Source organism: Microtus oregoni, unplaced genomic scaffold (genome assembly GCF_018167655.1).
Source record: "Microtus oregoni isolate MIOR12 unplaced genomic scaffold, Mior012 000019F_ref0000042, whole genome shotgun sequence".
Lineage (NCBI taxonomy): Eukaryota > Metazoa > Chordata > Mammalia > Rodentia > Cricetidae > Microtus > Microtus oregoni.
This window is the reverse complement of record NW_024543078.1, coordinates 3,600,271-3,616,560: the sequence shown is the minus strand read 5'-3', so window position 1 is coordinate 3,616,560 and position 16,290 is coordinate 3,600,271. Positions and strand designations below refer to the sequence as shown.

Here is a 16,290-nt window from a genome sequence, read left to right as displayed (position 1 = left end):
GATGTCACTGTGTAGCCCTGGCTGGCCTGGCATTTAAAGGTGCCAGCTTTTTTTTCAGCCTGCCAGCTCTTGACCAAGAATGAGGTGACATCTGGGCAGGAGACAACACGCTGGAGGTACCAAGATACTCCTCAGGGCTGCAACCTGCACTGTGTTCATGATGGTTATACAAGTAACCGAAAGCCATAGACAGGACGACACACACACAAACAGAGGAGGCCCTGTTGTGGCTGAGGGAGCTGAGGAGCAGGGACCCAAGCAGGTCCATCCTGTTCCTTCAGTTCATCGTGAGAAATCACACAGGAACGCCGAGGTGTGTGCACCAGCTGGGGACAGGATTCCCATCCTGCAGAGTCCAGGCACCTCGGGTAAGAGTGGGTCTCGATGACTGTGGGCAGTGGCTGGTGGGAAGCTACTCACCCCAGAAGCCCCCCCATCCAGGGGATGATGTATAAGTCTGGGGGTATACAGTCCCCTCCATCCCCAAGGAGGATGAGGTGTTAGGACAGGAGACTTGACTTGGGAAAGGACCCTGAGGGGCTGGCCAGGCACCATGGCAAGAGGTGTCCGACCAGGGGCCTGCAGGATACCAGAAGGCAGGGTCATCTAAAGGGTCCCCAGTTCATTAGATGTACTTGGATAGAGGCCCCGGCTAAGGGAAGACCAGCTAGGAGAAGTGCCTGGCAGGCAAGAGAAAGAAATGGCCACCCTGTGGCGCAGAGAAAGGTGTCATGACTTTAGGGGTGATATGGGGGACGGGAAGCGCTATGGTACCCCAAACGAGAGAAATCTCTGAGTTCTGGAGGGCAGGGCAGAGAGGGAAGAAGGACCTTTGCGCTGACAGAGTGAGGTGCGAGAGAGAAAACACCTTGTGTCCGCGAGGTGCTCACTGCCGGAGGGTCCCTAGAGTCCCCAGGCACAGCGGGAGGAATTCTCTGATTTCGAAGGGCGGGGACCGACTTGGGAAGCTAGACACGGGAGAGGAACGCCACACTTTGCGTGCAGAGGAGACTCCATCTGTATCTTAGAGTGGGATGGGCAGGGGGAAACGGTGACTGCGACGTGATCCCGGACAGAGGTGCCAAGGGTGCCCTGGCGCGCACTGGGAGGAGGATGGCGAGGCCAGGAGTGATGGGGTTGGGAAGCCAGGGGTGATGGGGAGGGCCCCCGGTGCACACCACCCTCCCCAGACACCTCGGGACGCAAAGACGAAGCTCTGAGTCCTCCCGGCTCCGGCGATCCACCTGCGGCGCCACCCGCACGTGCGAGCGCGCTGGGGGGTGGGGAGGAGGTCGAACACGTGACCTCCAGCCCGGCCCGCGCATGCGCAGCGGCGGTGCCCATTGTTGGCCCTCGGTGACGTCGCGGGGCGGGGCCGGGGCGGGGCGGCGGGAGGGCGGAGGGAGGGAGGCACGAGCGTCCCGTGCCACCGCCGCCGCCGCGCCCCCGCAGCCGCCGCCGCCGCCGCCGCCTCGGCCGCCCAGGAGCCGCCGTCAGCCCCGCCACAGCGCCACCGCCCCGCAGCCCCGCGTCCCCGCAGCATCCCCGCGCCGCCGTCCCCGCCCCGCCGCTGGATGCCGGCGGCCGGCGGCCGAGCTCGCAGACGCGGAGGGCGGCGCGGGCGGCGGCGGCGGCGCGGGCCCGAGCGCTAAAGCCATGCCGGGCTCCAGTGGGCAGCCCGACGCGGGCGGGGCGGGAACCGGGACCACCGCCGGCGACCCTGGGCATCCACACCCTGCACTCGCGGGAGCCGAGGATGCCGGGCCCCGGCCGCCACCCGAGCCCGACGACGCGGCCGCTGCGCTGCGCCTGGCGCTGGACCAGCTGTCCGCGCTCGGGCTGGGGGGTGCGCGCCCTGGAGATGAGGAGGGGACGGCGACGCGACGCGCGGACGGGGCGGCGGAGCGCGGGGAGGATGGGCCCGCACCCCCCGACGAGCTCGAGACGGCCGTGGCGTCCCCGGTGACTGGTGAGCCCTCGATGGGCGTGGGACCCTCGATGACCGGTGCACACTCGATGGTCCTGGCACCCTCGGTGACTGGTGCACCCTCGATGGCCCTGGCACCGTCGGTGACCAGTGCACCCTCGATGGCCGTTGGATCCTCTGTGACCTGTGCGCCCTGCATGGCTGTGGCACCCTCGGTGACCGTGGCACCTTCGATGGCATTGACACCCTCGGTGACCGTAGCACCCTCAGTGACTGTGGGACACTCGGTGGCCCTGGCACCCACGATGGCCGTGGCTTCTTCGGTAGCCCCTGGCGGGCTACCTCTTCTGGACCCCGACGTGAGCCCCCGGCCATCTCCCCCAGACGTGTTCGCCAGCTTCGCGCCACACCCGGGCGCCCTGGGTCCCTCGACGCTGCTGGCTGAGCAGTTGAACGTGATCGGCAGTCGCAAGAAGAGCGTGAACATGACCGAGTGTGTGCCTGTGCCCAGCTCGGAGCATGTCGCGGAGATCGTGGGTCGTCAGGGTGAGTGGCTGCCGTCGGAGGGGAGGGAGTTGCAGGGTTACTGCTTATCCTCGTTGATAGATGCCAGGGGGGTGTGTTTGACGGGGAGGGGGGGAAGGAACAGCTCCTACTCATTCTAATCCTGAGTGGATGTGACCAGGAGACCCCGGGACACGCCCCGCGTGGCTTCTGGGTGGGCCTCGGTAGATTCCTTGGCGCCTTTGTTCAAAGCCGCCGGCTGCTGCAGAAGTTGGGCACAGCCCAAGCTGTGGACACTGCCGCCGCCATTGTCTGGGTTCCTGGGGGCAATCACAGTCGATGTGCCATAGCTGGGGACACTCTAAAACACAGACACAGGCCCCCCAGAAGTGGCAGCCAGGGCTGGGCGGTGGGTGCTCCACCCCCCACCAGCACCATAGACGTGGGGCGGGGCCAGTTCAGATTTGGTAGCCCAGGGAAGGTGCCTGGAGGGTGAGGAGGGATGTGTAATAGCTTAGAAGGTGCACCCCTCATCTCCCTAGGGGTTCAGACTAGAGTGCTCTAGCCTGAGAAAAGAACTCTAACCCTAGGCCGTCCCCTGAGCTTGAGAAACTGGGATTTATAGGACCTCCTGGCTGCAGTGCTCCAGTGGGGTGTAGCCCCTTGGAGCCCATCTTGACATACTGACCCCCAGTAGGCCTAGGGTGTAGGAATCCTAGCTACCCAGGATATAGGGGTCCCTGCTGCAGCACTGGGGAGCTGGGGAGTGTCTCTGTTGTCCTCCCCATTGTTCTCTTTGTTCCAAAGCCAGGCTGAGATTCGCATGGTGACATCAGGCCAGCCTTTGCTCATTGGCCCTTGAGCTACTGGGGCGGGCAGGAGGGTGGTGGGCAGTTCCTGGCCCTTCACACACCCACAGTAGGCTGCGCCCGGCACCCCCGACTGACAGGGGGGGTCCACCTGGTTGTAAGAACTTTAGGGTGGGGCTCAGGCATCCCTGGACCCTCTGTAGCCCATGGGGATGTGTGTGGTTTGAATTGCAAGGTCAGCTGTTCCCCTCCAGCAGGTGGGGGCACCTCACGACCTCGGTCCCTAGTTACAGGTGGGTGGGGCAGAGCCAGTGTCTTCCTGCCCTTTTGCTCATCCTCTCCGTCCTTTCTGTGCCTGCTGAGAATGGATGTGCTGGGCCTGGGTGCTCATGGCTAGAAGTGGCAAAGGCAGCCTCTGCCACCCCGCGCTGTCTTCCCACATAGTCTTCCTCCTGGTGCGTCTGCCTGACCGTACCGAGACCAGCTTCCCACATTCGTCCAGTGTCTGTAGACTTGTGTGGAAGCCAAGGCTTGTAGTCTTTTGTCCCAGACCTGACTACTGCCTCTTCCTGGAGGTGGGTCCTCCTTACACAGCTGAGCTAGGGGATCAAATCCAGGGCCTTTGTGCTCAGTCCCTACATGTAATTGAGACCCAGATTTTGGGATGTCATTAGTGGCCCTGAGTTCACTGCCTGCTGGGGTGCCCCTCCCCCTGACACTAGTGTGTGGTACACAAGTGTGTACTGAGTAAATGGACTCAGACCCCGGGAAGGCACCCTGAATGCCTGAATGTGGAAGGCGATGCCAGCCCCACTTCTGACCAGCGCCCCATCCTCCTTGCTGTGATAAAACATTGACCAACAGCAGCCTGAGAGAGAAAGGTTTGCTTTGATCTTCCAGGAAGGGAAGGCAGGCAGGGCCTGGGGCAGTGACCACGGAGATGCCCCCAGGGCTCTCTCAGCCTGCTTTCTTGTTGTATCCAGGACCACCACCCTAGGGGTGGCTCCACCCACCGTGGGCCGGGTCCTCCCCATCAATCATTCATGGAAATGCCCACAGATCACACCCACAGACCAATCTGATCACTGTGGTTGTCGGTTGAGATTCCACTTCCCAGGTGTGCTTAGCTTGAGTTAACAGGTCACCAATCGCCGTCCCCTGCCCGGTTCCTGTTCCATGGTGTCCCCATGCCCACCCACAGTGCTCTCCGCGGGGCTGGGTCAGGTGCACGCTCTCCCCCTGGGCACAAAAGATGTTCCCGTACTTGTCCCCACACCTGACCAGAGCAACAGGGACCCAAGGTGTCCCTTGGCACCATGCTGTTCATAGCCTCAGTCTTTTCAGATGTAGAATGGGTTGGAGGGTATTTGGGGCCACGCCCCCAGTCACTCATGGGGTTGGGGGGAGTCCCCTGAACCAGGACCCAGGCCAGTGTTTGTTACTGCAGTCCCAGCTGTTTGTGTGTTTGTAGTTCAGGCTGACCTCCATCTTGGGGCAGACCTTCCTCAGCCTCAGACTGGTGTGTGCTCCTTGTACCCTCTTGGTACCTAAGGCTACCATCTGGGCCAAGGCATGTGGGCACAGCCAAGGAGTAGCTGCCGACTGGAGTGTGTGTGTGTGTGTGTGTGTGTGTGTGTGTGTGTGTGTATGTGTGGGGGGTCCTTTCCTCATTTCCTGCCTCCCCTTCTAGGTTCACATGTCTGTCCCTAGCTGCCACCGTCTCCCTCAGCTGAATCTCAGCTCTTTATATAGAACAATGTATGAGCCAGGCTGTTGTCCCGTAAGCCCCTGGTGTTCAAACACCTGAAGTCGGGGACAGAAGACCCTAGGTAGTGGGGTTCCACCACCACACCCAGTCCCTTCCTGCCTTCCAGTGTATAAGAATTGAAGCCATGGCAGCCAGATCAGGGGCAAGCCTGAGGCACTTTGGGGGTCCCATGGAAGAAGATATGTTAGCCAAATAGGGAAAAGAGGCCCTCAACCCCTGGCACTGGAAATGGCAGAAAACTCTGGCCACACTTGTGAGAGAGGTGTGACTTCCATAGCTGAGACCCCATTCTGGTGGCCATGGTGCACACTTGCCAGGGTTTGCTGGGCCCACTGCTGCCGCCTGACGCCCCCTGAGGAGCGCCACCCACGGTGTTCCTGCTCTAGCTCCCAGGTGCGCTGCCCCCAGGGGAGTCCCCAGTCTACAACCAGAGACAAAGACCTGGACCTTCAGCCAGGCTGTGATGGCCCACGCCTTTAATCCCAGTACTCTGTGAGTTCGAGGCCAGCCTGGTCTACAAGAGCTAGTTCCAGGACAGGCTCCAAAGCTACAGAGAAACCCTGTCTCGAAAAAACAAAAAAACAAAACCCCAAACAAACAAAGACCTGGACCTTCTGGAATGTCCCAGAGTTAAGGCTCAGGAGTCTGCCATTGGACTGAGACTCTGGTGTTCCCGGTGGCCTGGGACACTCCCATCCTCTGCACCTCAGCCCCCGCCCCCACACTGGCGTTAGAGGGTCTGGATCTGATGGTTCTCAGGTTAGCTCAGGCTGGCCTCGGACTCACTGTAGAGCCCCGCCGTGAACTCCTGCCCTCCTCCACTTTAACAATGCCAGAGATGGGACTGAGTGTCGCCAGGCAACCTGAGCTGGCCTCGAACTCCTGGCAGTCCTCCTGCCTCAGCCTCTCAGAAGTGTGCCACCGCATTGCGATTAGCCCAGTGAGGATGGCGGTAGGCTCCTGACATTACTTCTGAGTCCTGTTATCCTGATTATTGCTTTTCCACTAAGGCGGGGAGGGACACAGTCAGGCCACAGCTGGTGTGGATTCTGAGGAGGCTACACTCGGTTTCCTTCCTTCCTTCATTCCTGGGGAGCAGATTCAAGACAGTGTGGCAGTCAAAGGCGAAGTGGTGGGAGTTGGTTCTCTTCTTCCACCGTATTGGTCTTGGTGATTGGGGTTCCAGCCTTCAGGCATGGTAGCCGACTCAGCTCTAACCTTGCTGCGGTGCTTGCTCTTCTGGCCTATCCTCTGTGCCCAGAGATGGAAATGAGGCTCAGTGTAGGAGGTCTGTGTAGTGTCTATACGATGGGCAGTCCTGGGTCACGTGTGTCCATCTTCCTAGGATGCAAGATCAAGGCCTTGCGCGCCAAGACCAACACCTACATCAAGACGCCAGTGCGCGGGGAGGAGCCGGTCTTCATCGTGACGGGGCGCAAGGAGGATGTGGAGATGGCCAAGCGGGAGATCCTGTCAGCCGCTGAGCACTTCTCGCTCATCCGAGCCACGCGCAGCAAGGCAGGCGGGCTGTCGGGGGCCACCCCAGGTCCCCCCAACCTGCCCGGCCAGACCACCATCCAGGTGCGAGTGCCCTACCGCGTGGTGGGGCTGGTGGTGGGGCCCAAGGGTGCCACCATTAAACGGATCCAGCAAAGGACGCACACGTACATCGTGACCCCTGGTCGCGACAAGGAGCCAGTGTTTGCAGTGACCGGGATGCCCGAGAACGTGGACCGAGCTCGGGAGGAGATCGAGGCACACATCACGCTGCGCACCGGTGCCTTCACGGACGCGGGGCCCGACAGTGACTTCCATGCCAATGGTACCGACGTGTGTCTGGACCTTCTGGGAGCTGCAGCCAGCCTCTGGGCCAAGGCACCTCACCCGGGACGGAGGCCCCCCGCCGCCACCAGCAGCCTGCGTGGGGACAGTGCCCTGGGCGCAACCAGCACCCCCGAGCCCTTCTACGTGGGTAACCGTGGAGGGCCGCCCCTACCGGACCCGAGTCCCAGCAGCCCCTATGGAGGCTCGGGCAATGGGGGCTTCACGTTTGGTGGGGATGGGCCCGGAGCCCCCACGGGGACAGCCACCCCTGAAGATTGTGACTTTGGTTTTGACTTCCTGGCGCTGGACCTGACTGTGCCTGCCACAGCTACCATTTGGGCACCCTTCGAGCGAGCTGCGCCCCTGCCAGCCTTCAGCAGCTGCCCCGCGGTTAACGGGGCACCCGCGCAACCCAACACAGGTGCACGGCGCAGCAGCGGGGCCACCACCACACCGCGCCACTCGCCCACGCTGCCCGACCCCGGAGGACTCAGCCTGGAGCTGCCACTGGCACGTCGAGGCGTCCCGGATCCAGTAGGTGCTGTGCCGTGGCGACCCCCGCAGAGCGCGCTGCCGCCCTTCTCAGGCAGCACCACCTTCTCCACGGCCCCCTCTCTGCCCAGCCCCGCCCCGGTGTCCTCCACCCTGGACGCCGGAGCCTCAGAGGGCAACCACAAGCCATCTACCACAGCGGCCAACTCCTCTGCGTCCGCAGCAGCCCCGGGTCCACCCGCCGCAGCCTTGGCTCGCGAATGTGTGGTGTGCGCAGAAGGCGAGGCCATGGCCGCCTTGGTCCCCTGCGGCCACAACCTCTTCTGCATGGATTGTGCTGTCCGCATCTGCGGGAAGAGTGAGCCCGAGTGCCCCGCCTGCCGCACGCCGGCCACCCAAGCCATTCATATCTTTTCCTAGTGCACCCCTACTCGACGGGGGGCCCTGGCTTCCCCGAGCGGGAGGGGGGAGAAGTAGGGAGGGAGAGGGGACCATGCGTGTCACAAACAGCTTTAACTCCAGCAGCAGTCGCCGCCGAGGCCATCGGCTTGCGGCCCAGCAGCAGCGCCTCCGTTCTTGACCAGTGACAGTATTGAGTGAGCCGGTGACAAAACAGCCGGAGAATCCTGTTTGCACTTTTTAATTAAGACATCCCTCCTTGTTTCCGGGGTGATCTTAAAACAAAAAAAAATAACACGATATTTACAACTCTCACTGGATTTAACAGTGTGGATTCTTGTAGAAACTTCCAGAAAAAGGCAGGTGGCTTTTTCCCCCCGACACACACTCCCTTTTTTTGGGGCAAATATATACCGTTTTGTACATCAGCCACGGGGTGGCCAGAGGAGGGTAAGGGGAGGGTATCAAGGGGTGTCCCATCAACAAATTTGTAACTTTTGTTTTATTGTGTTTTTTTTTTGTTTTTTAAATTAAGACTCAGTGTTGCGGTTTTTTGTTATTGTTTTTTAAAAAAGTTTTTAAAGTTTTTTTTTATTGTTATTTTTACTTCATACTTCCTGTGTATATGTAGGGAATTTATATTAGATATACGTACTTTATGGAATAAATTTTAAGAACTAAAATATATTTTATTTTAAATAAAGCAACGAACCTTTAATCTTTGACAGCTAAATCACCGATTATATATTTGCTGAACTGATTTAAGGGTTTAAAAAATTGTATCAAGAGTTTTATTTTTGGACTTGACAGCCTTCTTAATAAAGTTGTTTTCCTATATGTAAGCGCTGGCGTTCACGTGGTGTGGGAGACGGAGACCCTGAGGATGGGGTGTCGATCTGTGCTTGGCTCCTTTGCCCCCCAGCTGTGAAATCCTGACAGTCTGGAGTGAAGAAAAGGAGTGGACCACCAGGCGGTGGTGCCACCTTTAATCCCAGCATCCAGAGCTGAGGCAGGCAGATCTCGAGTTCAAGGCCAGTCTGGCACACAGAGCCATTCCAGGACAGTCAGGGCTACACAAAGAAATGTCTCAGAAAACCAATACAACAAAACACTGGTTCTGGCTGAAAGGAGTACTGGTGCATACCTGGTTCTTTGTTGCATTACAACAGGTCCCTTTATGAAGGCAAGCTGCCCCTGGGGGCTACCTGCCTAATGAGGAAAGGGGGGACCCACTGTCCACCTCTGGAACTGCCCTGCCCACCAGGTCAGCCCAGCAGGATGCAGGGAGTGACCAGAGAGTTGTGGCATGCGTGATGTGTGGAGTGGGTGTCATGCAATTCTGACACCAGGCAAGGGCCAGAGAGGGGCCATGGGAAGTGGGCGGGGGAGACAACACACTTCTGATAACCCGGGATAGGGAGCTTGTGACAAGTGAGGACAGCACCAGAGTGCAGCTGGGTGAGCCAATGAGTTTATGGGGTCCCTAACTGGAGCAGAAATGGCTTAAAGACAGGTGCTTCTAGCAGGGCGGTGGTGGCGCACGCCTTTAATCCCAGCACTCGGGAGGCAGAGAGATCTCTGTGAGTTCGAGACCAGCCTGGTCTACAAGAGCTAGTTCCAGGACAGGCTCCAAAGCAACAGAGAAGCCCTGTCTCGGAAAACAAACAAACAAACAAAAGACAGCTCTTCACACAACCCATTCCAGCATGGTGGGAACCGGAACACACTGCACAGCCTGCAGAGTTGCCTGCACCTGATCAAGTCAAACATGCCCTCTCCCCAATTGTTCCCAGCTTCGGGACCCCAAAGTGCCCCAACTTCTGCCTTCTTCCTGGCTGTATTCCAATTTTTAGTAACTGATACTCAGCCAGAGGCAGGGCCCGCAGGGAAGCGTGGCACGCCAAGACACTGCACCTGACACCACCGCCCCGCCCCACCCAGGCATCCTACCCTGGGAGCCAGGAGACTGAGGTGTTTGAATGAAGGCTATCCTTGGCTCTGCCACACACAAAGATAAATCCCAAAACCTTCCACTAGGACCCTATTTCCTAGAGGTGCTTCCCAGAAGCAGTGAAGAACCTGGGGTTCCCTGGGTGGGCATGGCGAGGTCTCAGGTCTGAGTGTCCTTGGGCTCATCCCCCATACCTATGGCTTCAGACTTTCCGACTCTCACTGTTGGCTCGTAATCCTCCGGTCTCAGCCTCCTAAGAGTACTTGGGAGGCTGAGGCAAACAAATCTCTGAGTTTGGGGCCAGCCTGGTCTACAGAGCCAGTTCTAGAACAGCCAGGGCCACACAGAGAAACCCCGTCTCAAAAATTAAAAGAAAGAACCTAGAGGCCATCTTGGCTCAGGGTCCCAGATCCTGGGCCGGGGAGATTGGCGTCTCTTGTGCCCCTCGCCACCCAGGAGGCTGAGGCTGGATGTGGGTTGGAGCTGTGCCTAGGTAGAGTGCTTGCCCAGGCTGGCCGGTGCAGGCCCATCATCCCAGCACTCAGGAGGCTGAGACTGGAGCATTAGGAGCCGACAGTGAGAGTCAGGTGACACTGGATGTGCCCAAGGACACAGACCGTGGCCTTTGAGATAGCAGAATCAGTCTGTTCTTCCCTGGTGTTTCAGTGACTCCCCTGAGGCTCTCTGTCCCCACAGCCCAGAAAACACCAAAGGACATGAGGGGGCAGCGGGGAGCGTGGCTGCAGCTGCAGGGTCACCCAGGGGCACAGGACCTGGTTAAACTGCAGAGGGGGTGCATGGGGAGGGAGAGCAGGTAGCCAAGAATCGCCACCGTTTGGAAAGTGACCTGCAAGAGGCCTAGGGTAAGAAACAGGAGAGGACACAAGGGCAGCTGACGACCCGTGGCACACCACTTACGGAGTTTGGGTGTTGGGTGGATCTACCATTAGACCCACCTTCTTTTCACTTAAATTTAAAGACTGACTTATTTTTTTAATATTTATTTATTTATTATGCATACAATATTCTGTCTGTGTGTAAGTCTGCAGGCCAGAAGAGGGCACCAGACCTCATTCCAGATGGTTGTGAGCCACCATGTGGTTGCCGGGAATTGAACTCAGGACCTTTGGAAGAGCAGGCAATGCTCTTAACCACTGAGCCATCTCTCCAGCCCAAGACTGACTTATTTTATGCACACGCATGTGTGGCTCATAGTGGTTGTGCCATGGCACTCCTGCGGAGTTCAGAGGTCACTCACCTGCTGAACCAGCACCTTAGTCTGTTATATTTGTTTGCTTTCTTTTTTTATTCATTTTATTATTTATTTATTTTGTTTTTTTGAGACAGGGTTTTGCTGTATTTTTAGAGCCTGTCCTGGAACTAGCTCTTGTAGACCAGGCTGGCCTTGAACTCACAGAGATCCATCTGCCTCTGCCTCCCAAGTGCTGGGCTTAAAGGCTTGAGCCACCACCACCCGGCTCATTCGTTTCTTTTTTTTTTAGTATTTATTTACTTATTATGTATACCTGCAGGCCAGAAGAGGGCACCAGACCTCATTTCAGATGGTTGTGAGCCACCATGTGGTTGCTGGAAATTGAACTCAGGACCTCTGGAAGAGTAGCCGGTGCTCCTAACCTCTGAGCCATCTCTCCAGCCCCCCCTCTCAAGTTTCCACAAAGCCTTTCTGTGTATGAGTGCAGGAAAACCACTGTGTGCTTGCGGAGATCAGCTGCCGTCTTCACCGTCAGGTCTTGTTTGCTGCTCTCAGGAAGTCTCCTGTCTCCACTGCTGTCCCAATGTCGGATTCTGAGATTGTGCTCCTGCATCAAGCTTCATGTGGGTTTGAGCTGTGTGGCAGCCGGGCTCTCCCTAAGGTCCCCGGCCTCCTGAGTGTTCCTCCTCTGACGCTGCACACACGGGTCATCTGGGGAGACAGCCCAGTAGTTAGAGCCCTGGCCGCTCTTGTGGAGGACCAGGGTTCAATCCCCCAGCACCGTCTGTAATTATAGTTCCAGGGCATCCGACACCCTGTTCTGATCTCAGTGGGCACTGGGCATTCATGTAAACAAAACCACACACATTAAAAAAATAAATAAATCTTAACCCCCAACACTTGGGAAGCAAGTGACTCTCTGTGCATCCCAGGTGAATCGGGGTGACACAGTGACACCCTAAAAACAAACGAGCCAGGGAAAGACTCGGTGGGTTAGGACACTCGATGCCAAATCCAAGGACTGGCGTTGGATACCCAGGACCCACAGATGAGGAGGTTACTGCTCCTACAGATTTATCCTCTGTTCCACAGGTGTCACCCCCCCACACACACACACAAATAAGCAAAACTAATAACTTAAAACACTTAGTAACGACTTCAGAAAAGTACCCAGTCGTAGGACCCAAGGACATGTCACCTAACAGAGGCGAGGACACACTGCACGGGAGCATCCTTGACCACAAGGGAACAGGAGCCCCCACATGGAATTGTTCTCAGTGGGCCGGGCAGTGGTGGCACACGCCTTTAATCCCAGCATTCGGGAGGCAGAGGCAGGCAGATCTCTGTGAGTTCAAAGCCAGCCTGGGCTACAAGAGCTAGTTCCAGGACAGCTAGGACTGTTACACAGGGAAACCCTGTCTCGAATTGCTCTCAGTGACTAAGGTGTAATAAAGCCGGTAAACCACCCTGGTCAGTTACAGGATCCAGCCAGTCTCGGCACCCAGACACTTGGGAGGTGGAGGATCAGGAGTTCAGGTCTAGCCTGGGCTACATAATGAGTTGGCAGGATGACTTGGGTTCCATGAGACCCAGTCTTGTGACATGGGGACATTGGGGATGAGAATATTTGAATTTCTCTTCCTCCCACCAAATCTCTGCCAACAACAAGTCCTTTATTTCTTCTTTATTGTTTTCTTTCTTTCCTTTGGGACGGGGGTTCCTCAGTGTAGCCCTGGTTGTCCTGGAACTTGCTCTGTAGACCAGGCTAGCCTCCAACTCACAGAGATCCTCCTGCCTCTGCCCCCTGAGTGCTGGGATTACAGGCGTGCGCCACCACTGCCTGGCTATTTTCATTTCTTCTTCATCTCTAGATATATTTGAAATTTGATCTAGTAATATCGTTTCCTGGTGGAAGTTCCCTAATGTCATGCAATATCCTTAAACCCACTAAGGCTGCTGCGTCCACTAGGGCTCAAATGTAGTGGGGGAAGCCTTTTACTCGCTCAGTATACTAATTTCACGATGAATGGTGGAGAAAGACAAATATTTCTCCTGGCCTGTGAGGTGGCTCAGCCAGGCAACCTGAGTTCAGTCCCCAGGACACCACCGATTTGTGACCGCCCCACGGGCTCCCGCGCGTGCAGTTACACACAACAACTTATTTATGAATTCTGTGTTTAAACGCTCACTGCCCAGGGGCCAGCCTAGTGTAAGTGCAAGTTTTAGGACAGCCAGGGCTACACAGAGAAACCCTGTCCCTGGACCATGCGGCTGTCTTCTGTCGCCCCTGTGTGGCTAGAGCCGCACATAACACCCTGTCCGCAACCACTGATTGCACTTCCAGAACCTGCCGCGAGGTGGCGGCGTCGCCGCGCTGGTCCCACCAAGCAGCCAGGTCCCCAGGGGTTCTCTTGCTTCAGACTCTGACAGTGGTAGCCGGAATGGGGTTTTAAAACTTTAATTAAGCCGGGCGATGGTGGCGCACACCTTTAATCCCAGCACTCGGGAGGCAGAGGCAGGCGGATCTCTGTGAGTTCGAGACCAGCCTGGTCTACAAGAGCTAGTTCCAGGACAGGCTCCAAAGCCACAGAGAAACCCTGTCTCGAAAAACCAAAAATAAATAAATAAATAAATAAAAAATAAAAAAAAAAGAAGCAAAACAAAAGAGGTGTGTGCCGCTACGTTCGATTTCAGTCGTAGTTTTCAGTAGGAATGCTGTGGTTCTGTGTGCTGGATTCCAGACCGAGGGCGATGGTGATGTGATGAGTGCCGCTCTTATTCTGGCAATTCCAGACCAGCTTCTGCAGACCAGCTTCTGCTAATTGATCTAAAAAACAAACACGTAAAACATGGTCCGTCTTGACGGCTCTGGGGGCAGCTGGCAGGTTCCCAGAACCGTTCGACTTGATGGGAGAAAGTTGCTCTTCCCCTCCTGCACCCCGGGGCACCGTCCTCAGCAGGAGGGCACTTGCCTAGCAGGCACAAAGAAAGCCTTGGTCCCACCCCAACTGTGTGTGGGGACACAGGATGTCCTTCCTTACCGGAGGGATTCTGGGAATCATCAACCTCTATTTACAGAGGGGAAAACAGAGGCATCAAATCCACCCTCTGTCCCCCACAGCCACTAGATGTCTGTAAAACTGTGTGTGTGTGTGTGTGTGTGTGTGTGTGTGTGTGTGTGTGTGTGTGTGTGTAGATAGGGTTTCTCTGTGTATCCCTAGATGTCCTGGAACTCAGATTGTAGACCAGGCTGACAGAGATCCGCCTGCCTCTGCCTCCTGCGTGCTGGGATTAAAGGTGTGCGTCACACCCGGCAAAACTGTCAGTTTTTAAACCTCCCACAGCAAAGACTCAGCTTGCCTTGGCCATTCACAGTTTTATAAACTTACTTTGATTTTACATGTATGCGTGCTTTCCACACATGTATTCCGTGTGCAACCTGCATGCAGTACCCGCAGAGGCCAAAAGAGGCATCAGCTCCTCCAGCAGGAACTGGATTTACAGTTGTGAGCTAGCTGTGTGGGTGCTGGGACTTGAACCTGGGTCCTCTGAGCCATCTCACCATGCCCCCCGGGCACTTCATCGATGTGCAGGTCTGCTCCCACAGTCCCCAGTCCATCATTCACACAGAAGGGGTGTTCTTGACCCATGGATTTGATTTTTGAGCTAACTGGGTTGGGCACCATAAACACTATTTCAGGTTACCCTGGGACCTATGGGGTGCTGAGCAGGAAGAACTCTGGTCCTCCACTCTGTGCCAAGTGATCTCTCAGCCACACAGGATCTCCGGGGGTGCCATGACCCCCCCCAAGTGATGCCTCTGCACCCCATGGTCTGTGGGTGCTGTCTATGTGGAAACCCCATACTGAGTGAGGTGACAAGGGAATGGTTGGGGCCACCCGGGAAACAGCTCGCTGGCTTTGGGGTCTAATGTGGTCAGAGGGTGAGGGGGAGCCTATGCCATGGTGCATGGAGGTCAGAGGGCAACTCGTGGGAGCCGAGTCTCGCCTCCTACCGTGTGGCAGGGAGAGTGACTTCATATTCTCAACCTTGGAGGGAACACTTGTCACCCTCTGAGGCTTCCTGCTGGCCCAGTATTATTTTGTTTTTAATAATTAATACAGAGTCTCTCGCCCCTGAGCTAAGGGACACCGGTCTGGGTTGTTCCCTTGGGAATCCTGGGCATACACAGTGTTGAGCAGTGTCCCTGAGTTGTGACAGATCTGACATCCCCAAAGCGTTCTTAGGAGTGGAGAAACCCTCTACCTGGGCCACTGGACTTCCAGGGGCTGTTCATTTCTTCTTTCTTTCTTTCTTTTTCTTTTCTTTTCTTTTTTTTTTCCCTCGAGACAGGGCCTCCCGGTTGTCATGGAATTCAGTCAGTAGACCAGGCTGGCCTTGAACTCAGAGAGATCCACCTGCCTGTTTCCCAGTGCTGGGATTAAAGGCCTGCGCCACCACCTCCCGAGTGTTTCTTTTAAAGATTTACTTATTTTATGTGTATGGCTGCCTTGCCCACTGGATGCATGCCTGGTGCCTGTGGAGGCCGGAGGGGATGTTGTGAGCCTCCGTGTGGGTGCTGGGAATGGAACCCAGGTCTTCTTGTAGAACAGCCTTTGCTCTTCACGGCTCCTGAGTGACTCCTGCATGTGCTGCTAGGAGAACAAGCTCCATGGGTGCCCTGCAGTCTAGGTGCCGAGGCTCACCCTGCATTCCAGCTGTCTGGGCCCCAGGGCAAAGGAGGCACTTTTTGAAGCCCAGGCTGGCCTTGAACTCACAACCTAGGCCAGAATGACCCTGTGTTCCTGATTCTTCGGCCTCCACTTTGAGTGTGGGGATGGCAGCTTAAGCTATGGCATGCCCCAAGGCTTCCACCCTCAGCTCCCTTGCCCAAGCCTGGACCTAGTGATCCTCCTGCCTCAGCGGCCTGAGTGCTGCTGTGGCAGGTGTGCACCACCACACACTTAGCTTGGTCTCACTGACTCACTGAGGCAGCATCTCGGGATACAGACCTGTGGGTCCCCTGACTGATCTTAAACTTGTGGCAGTCATTTCGCAAGCACCGCAGGCATGTGCTACCAGGCCCCAGTGGCGGGTGACTGGAGCAGCGAAACACCAGGTGAAACCAGTTTGGGTCAAAATGTCCCTTAGTACCCCTGTGTCCTCCCACACGTATGCCAGGTTCTACCCTGCTAGATAGAAAATTCAATTCTAAGCAGACCAAGATAGATTTATGTCCTCATTGAGACTCCGTGATACGAAGGGGAGGGGAGAGGGGAGACAGACCCGTATAGATTACCTGCAGAAAGACATAACCCTGCCAGCTGTGAGTCATGCCTCCGCCCCGCCCCTCACTGGGGATTCTAGGCGGGGCTCTGCCACGACCACGCCCACAGCCCCTCA

At 56.6% G+C, this 16,290-nt stretch overlaps 1 protein-coding gene across 2 annotated transcripts; it reads left to right on the top strand.

The window, feature by feature from the left end:
• Nucleotides 1–1,394: 1,394 nt before the first annotated feature.
• On the top strand, nt 1,395–8,559 carry Mex3d (mex-3 RNA binding family member D). 2 transcript variants are annotated; one of them, XM_041668740.1, is made up of 3 exons: nt 1,395–2,473; nt 6,354–7,730; nt 7,853–8,559. In XM_041668740.1, the coding sequence occupies exons 1-3, from the start codon at nt 1,657–1,659 to the stop codon at nt 7,909–7,911; spliced, it is 2,253 nt and encodes a 750-aa protein (XP_041524674.1). In that variant the 5' UTR covers nt 1,395–1,656; the 3' UTR covers nt 7,912–8,559. The 2 variants fall into 2 exon arrangements, with proteins under 2 accessions (XP_041524674.1, XP_041524675.1); XM_041668741.1 differs by having other exon boundaries at nt 6,354–8,559.
• Nucleotides 8,560–16,290: the final 7,731 nt, after the last annotated feature.

Coding starts and splice junctions, on each gene's coding strand:
- Mex3d (XM_041668740.1), top strand. CDS start 1,657: ATGCCGGGCTCCAGTGGGCAGCCCGACGCGGGCGGGGCGGGAACCGGG. Junction 2,474..6,353: donor GGAGATCGTGGGTCGTCAGG/GTGAGTGGCTGC, acceptor CCATCTTCCTAG/GATGCAAGATCAAGGCCTTG. Junction 7,731..7,852: donor GCCGGCCACCCAAGCCATTC/ATATCTTTTCCT, acceptor CTCCAGCAGCAG/TCGCCGCCGAGGCCATCGGC.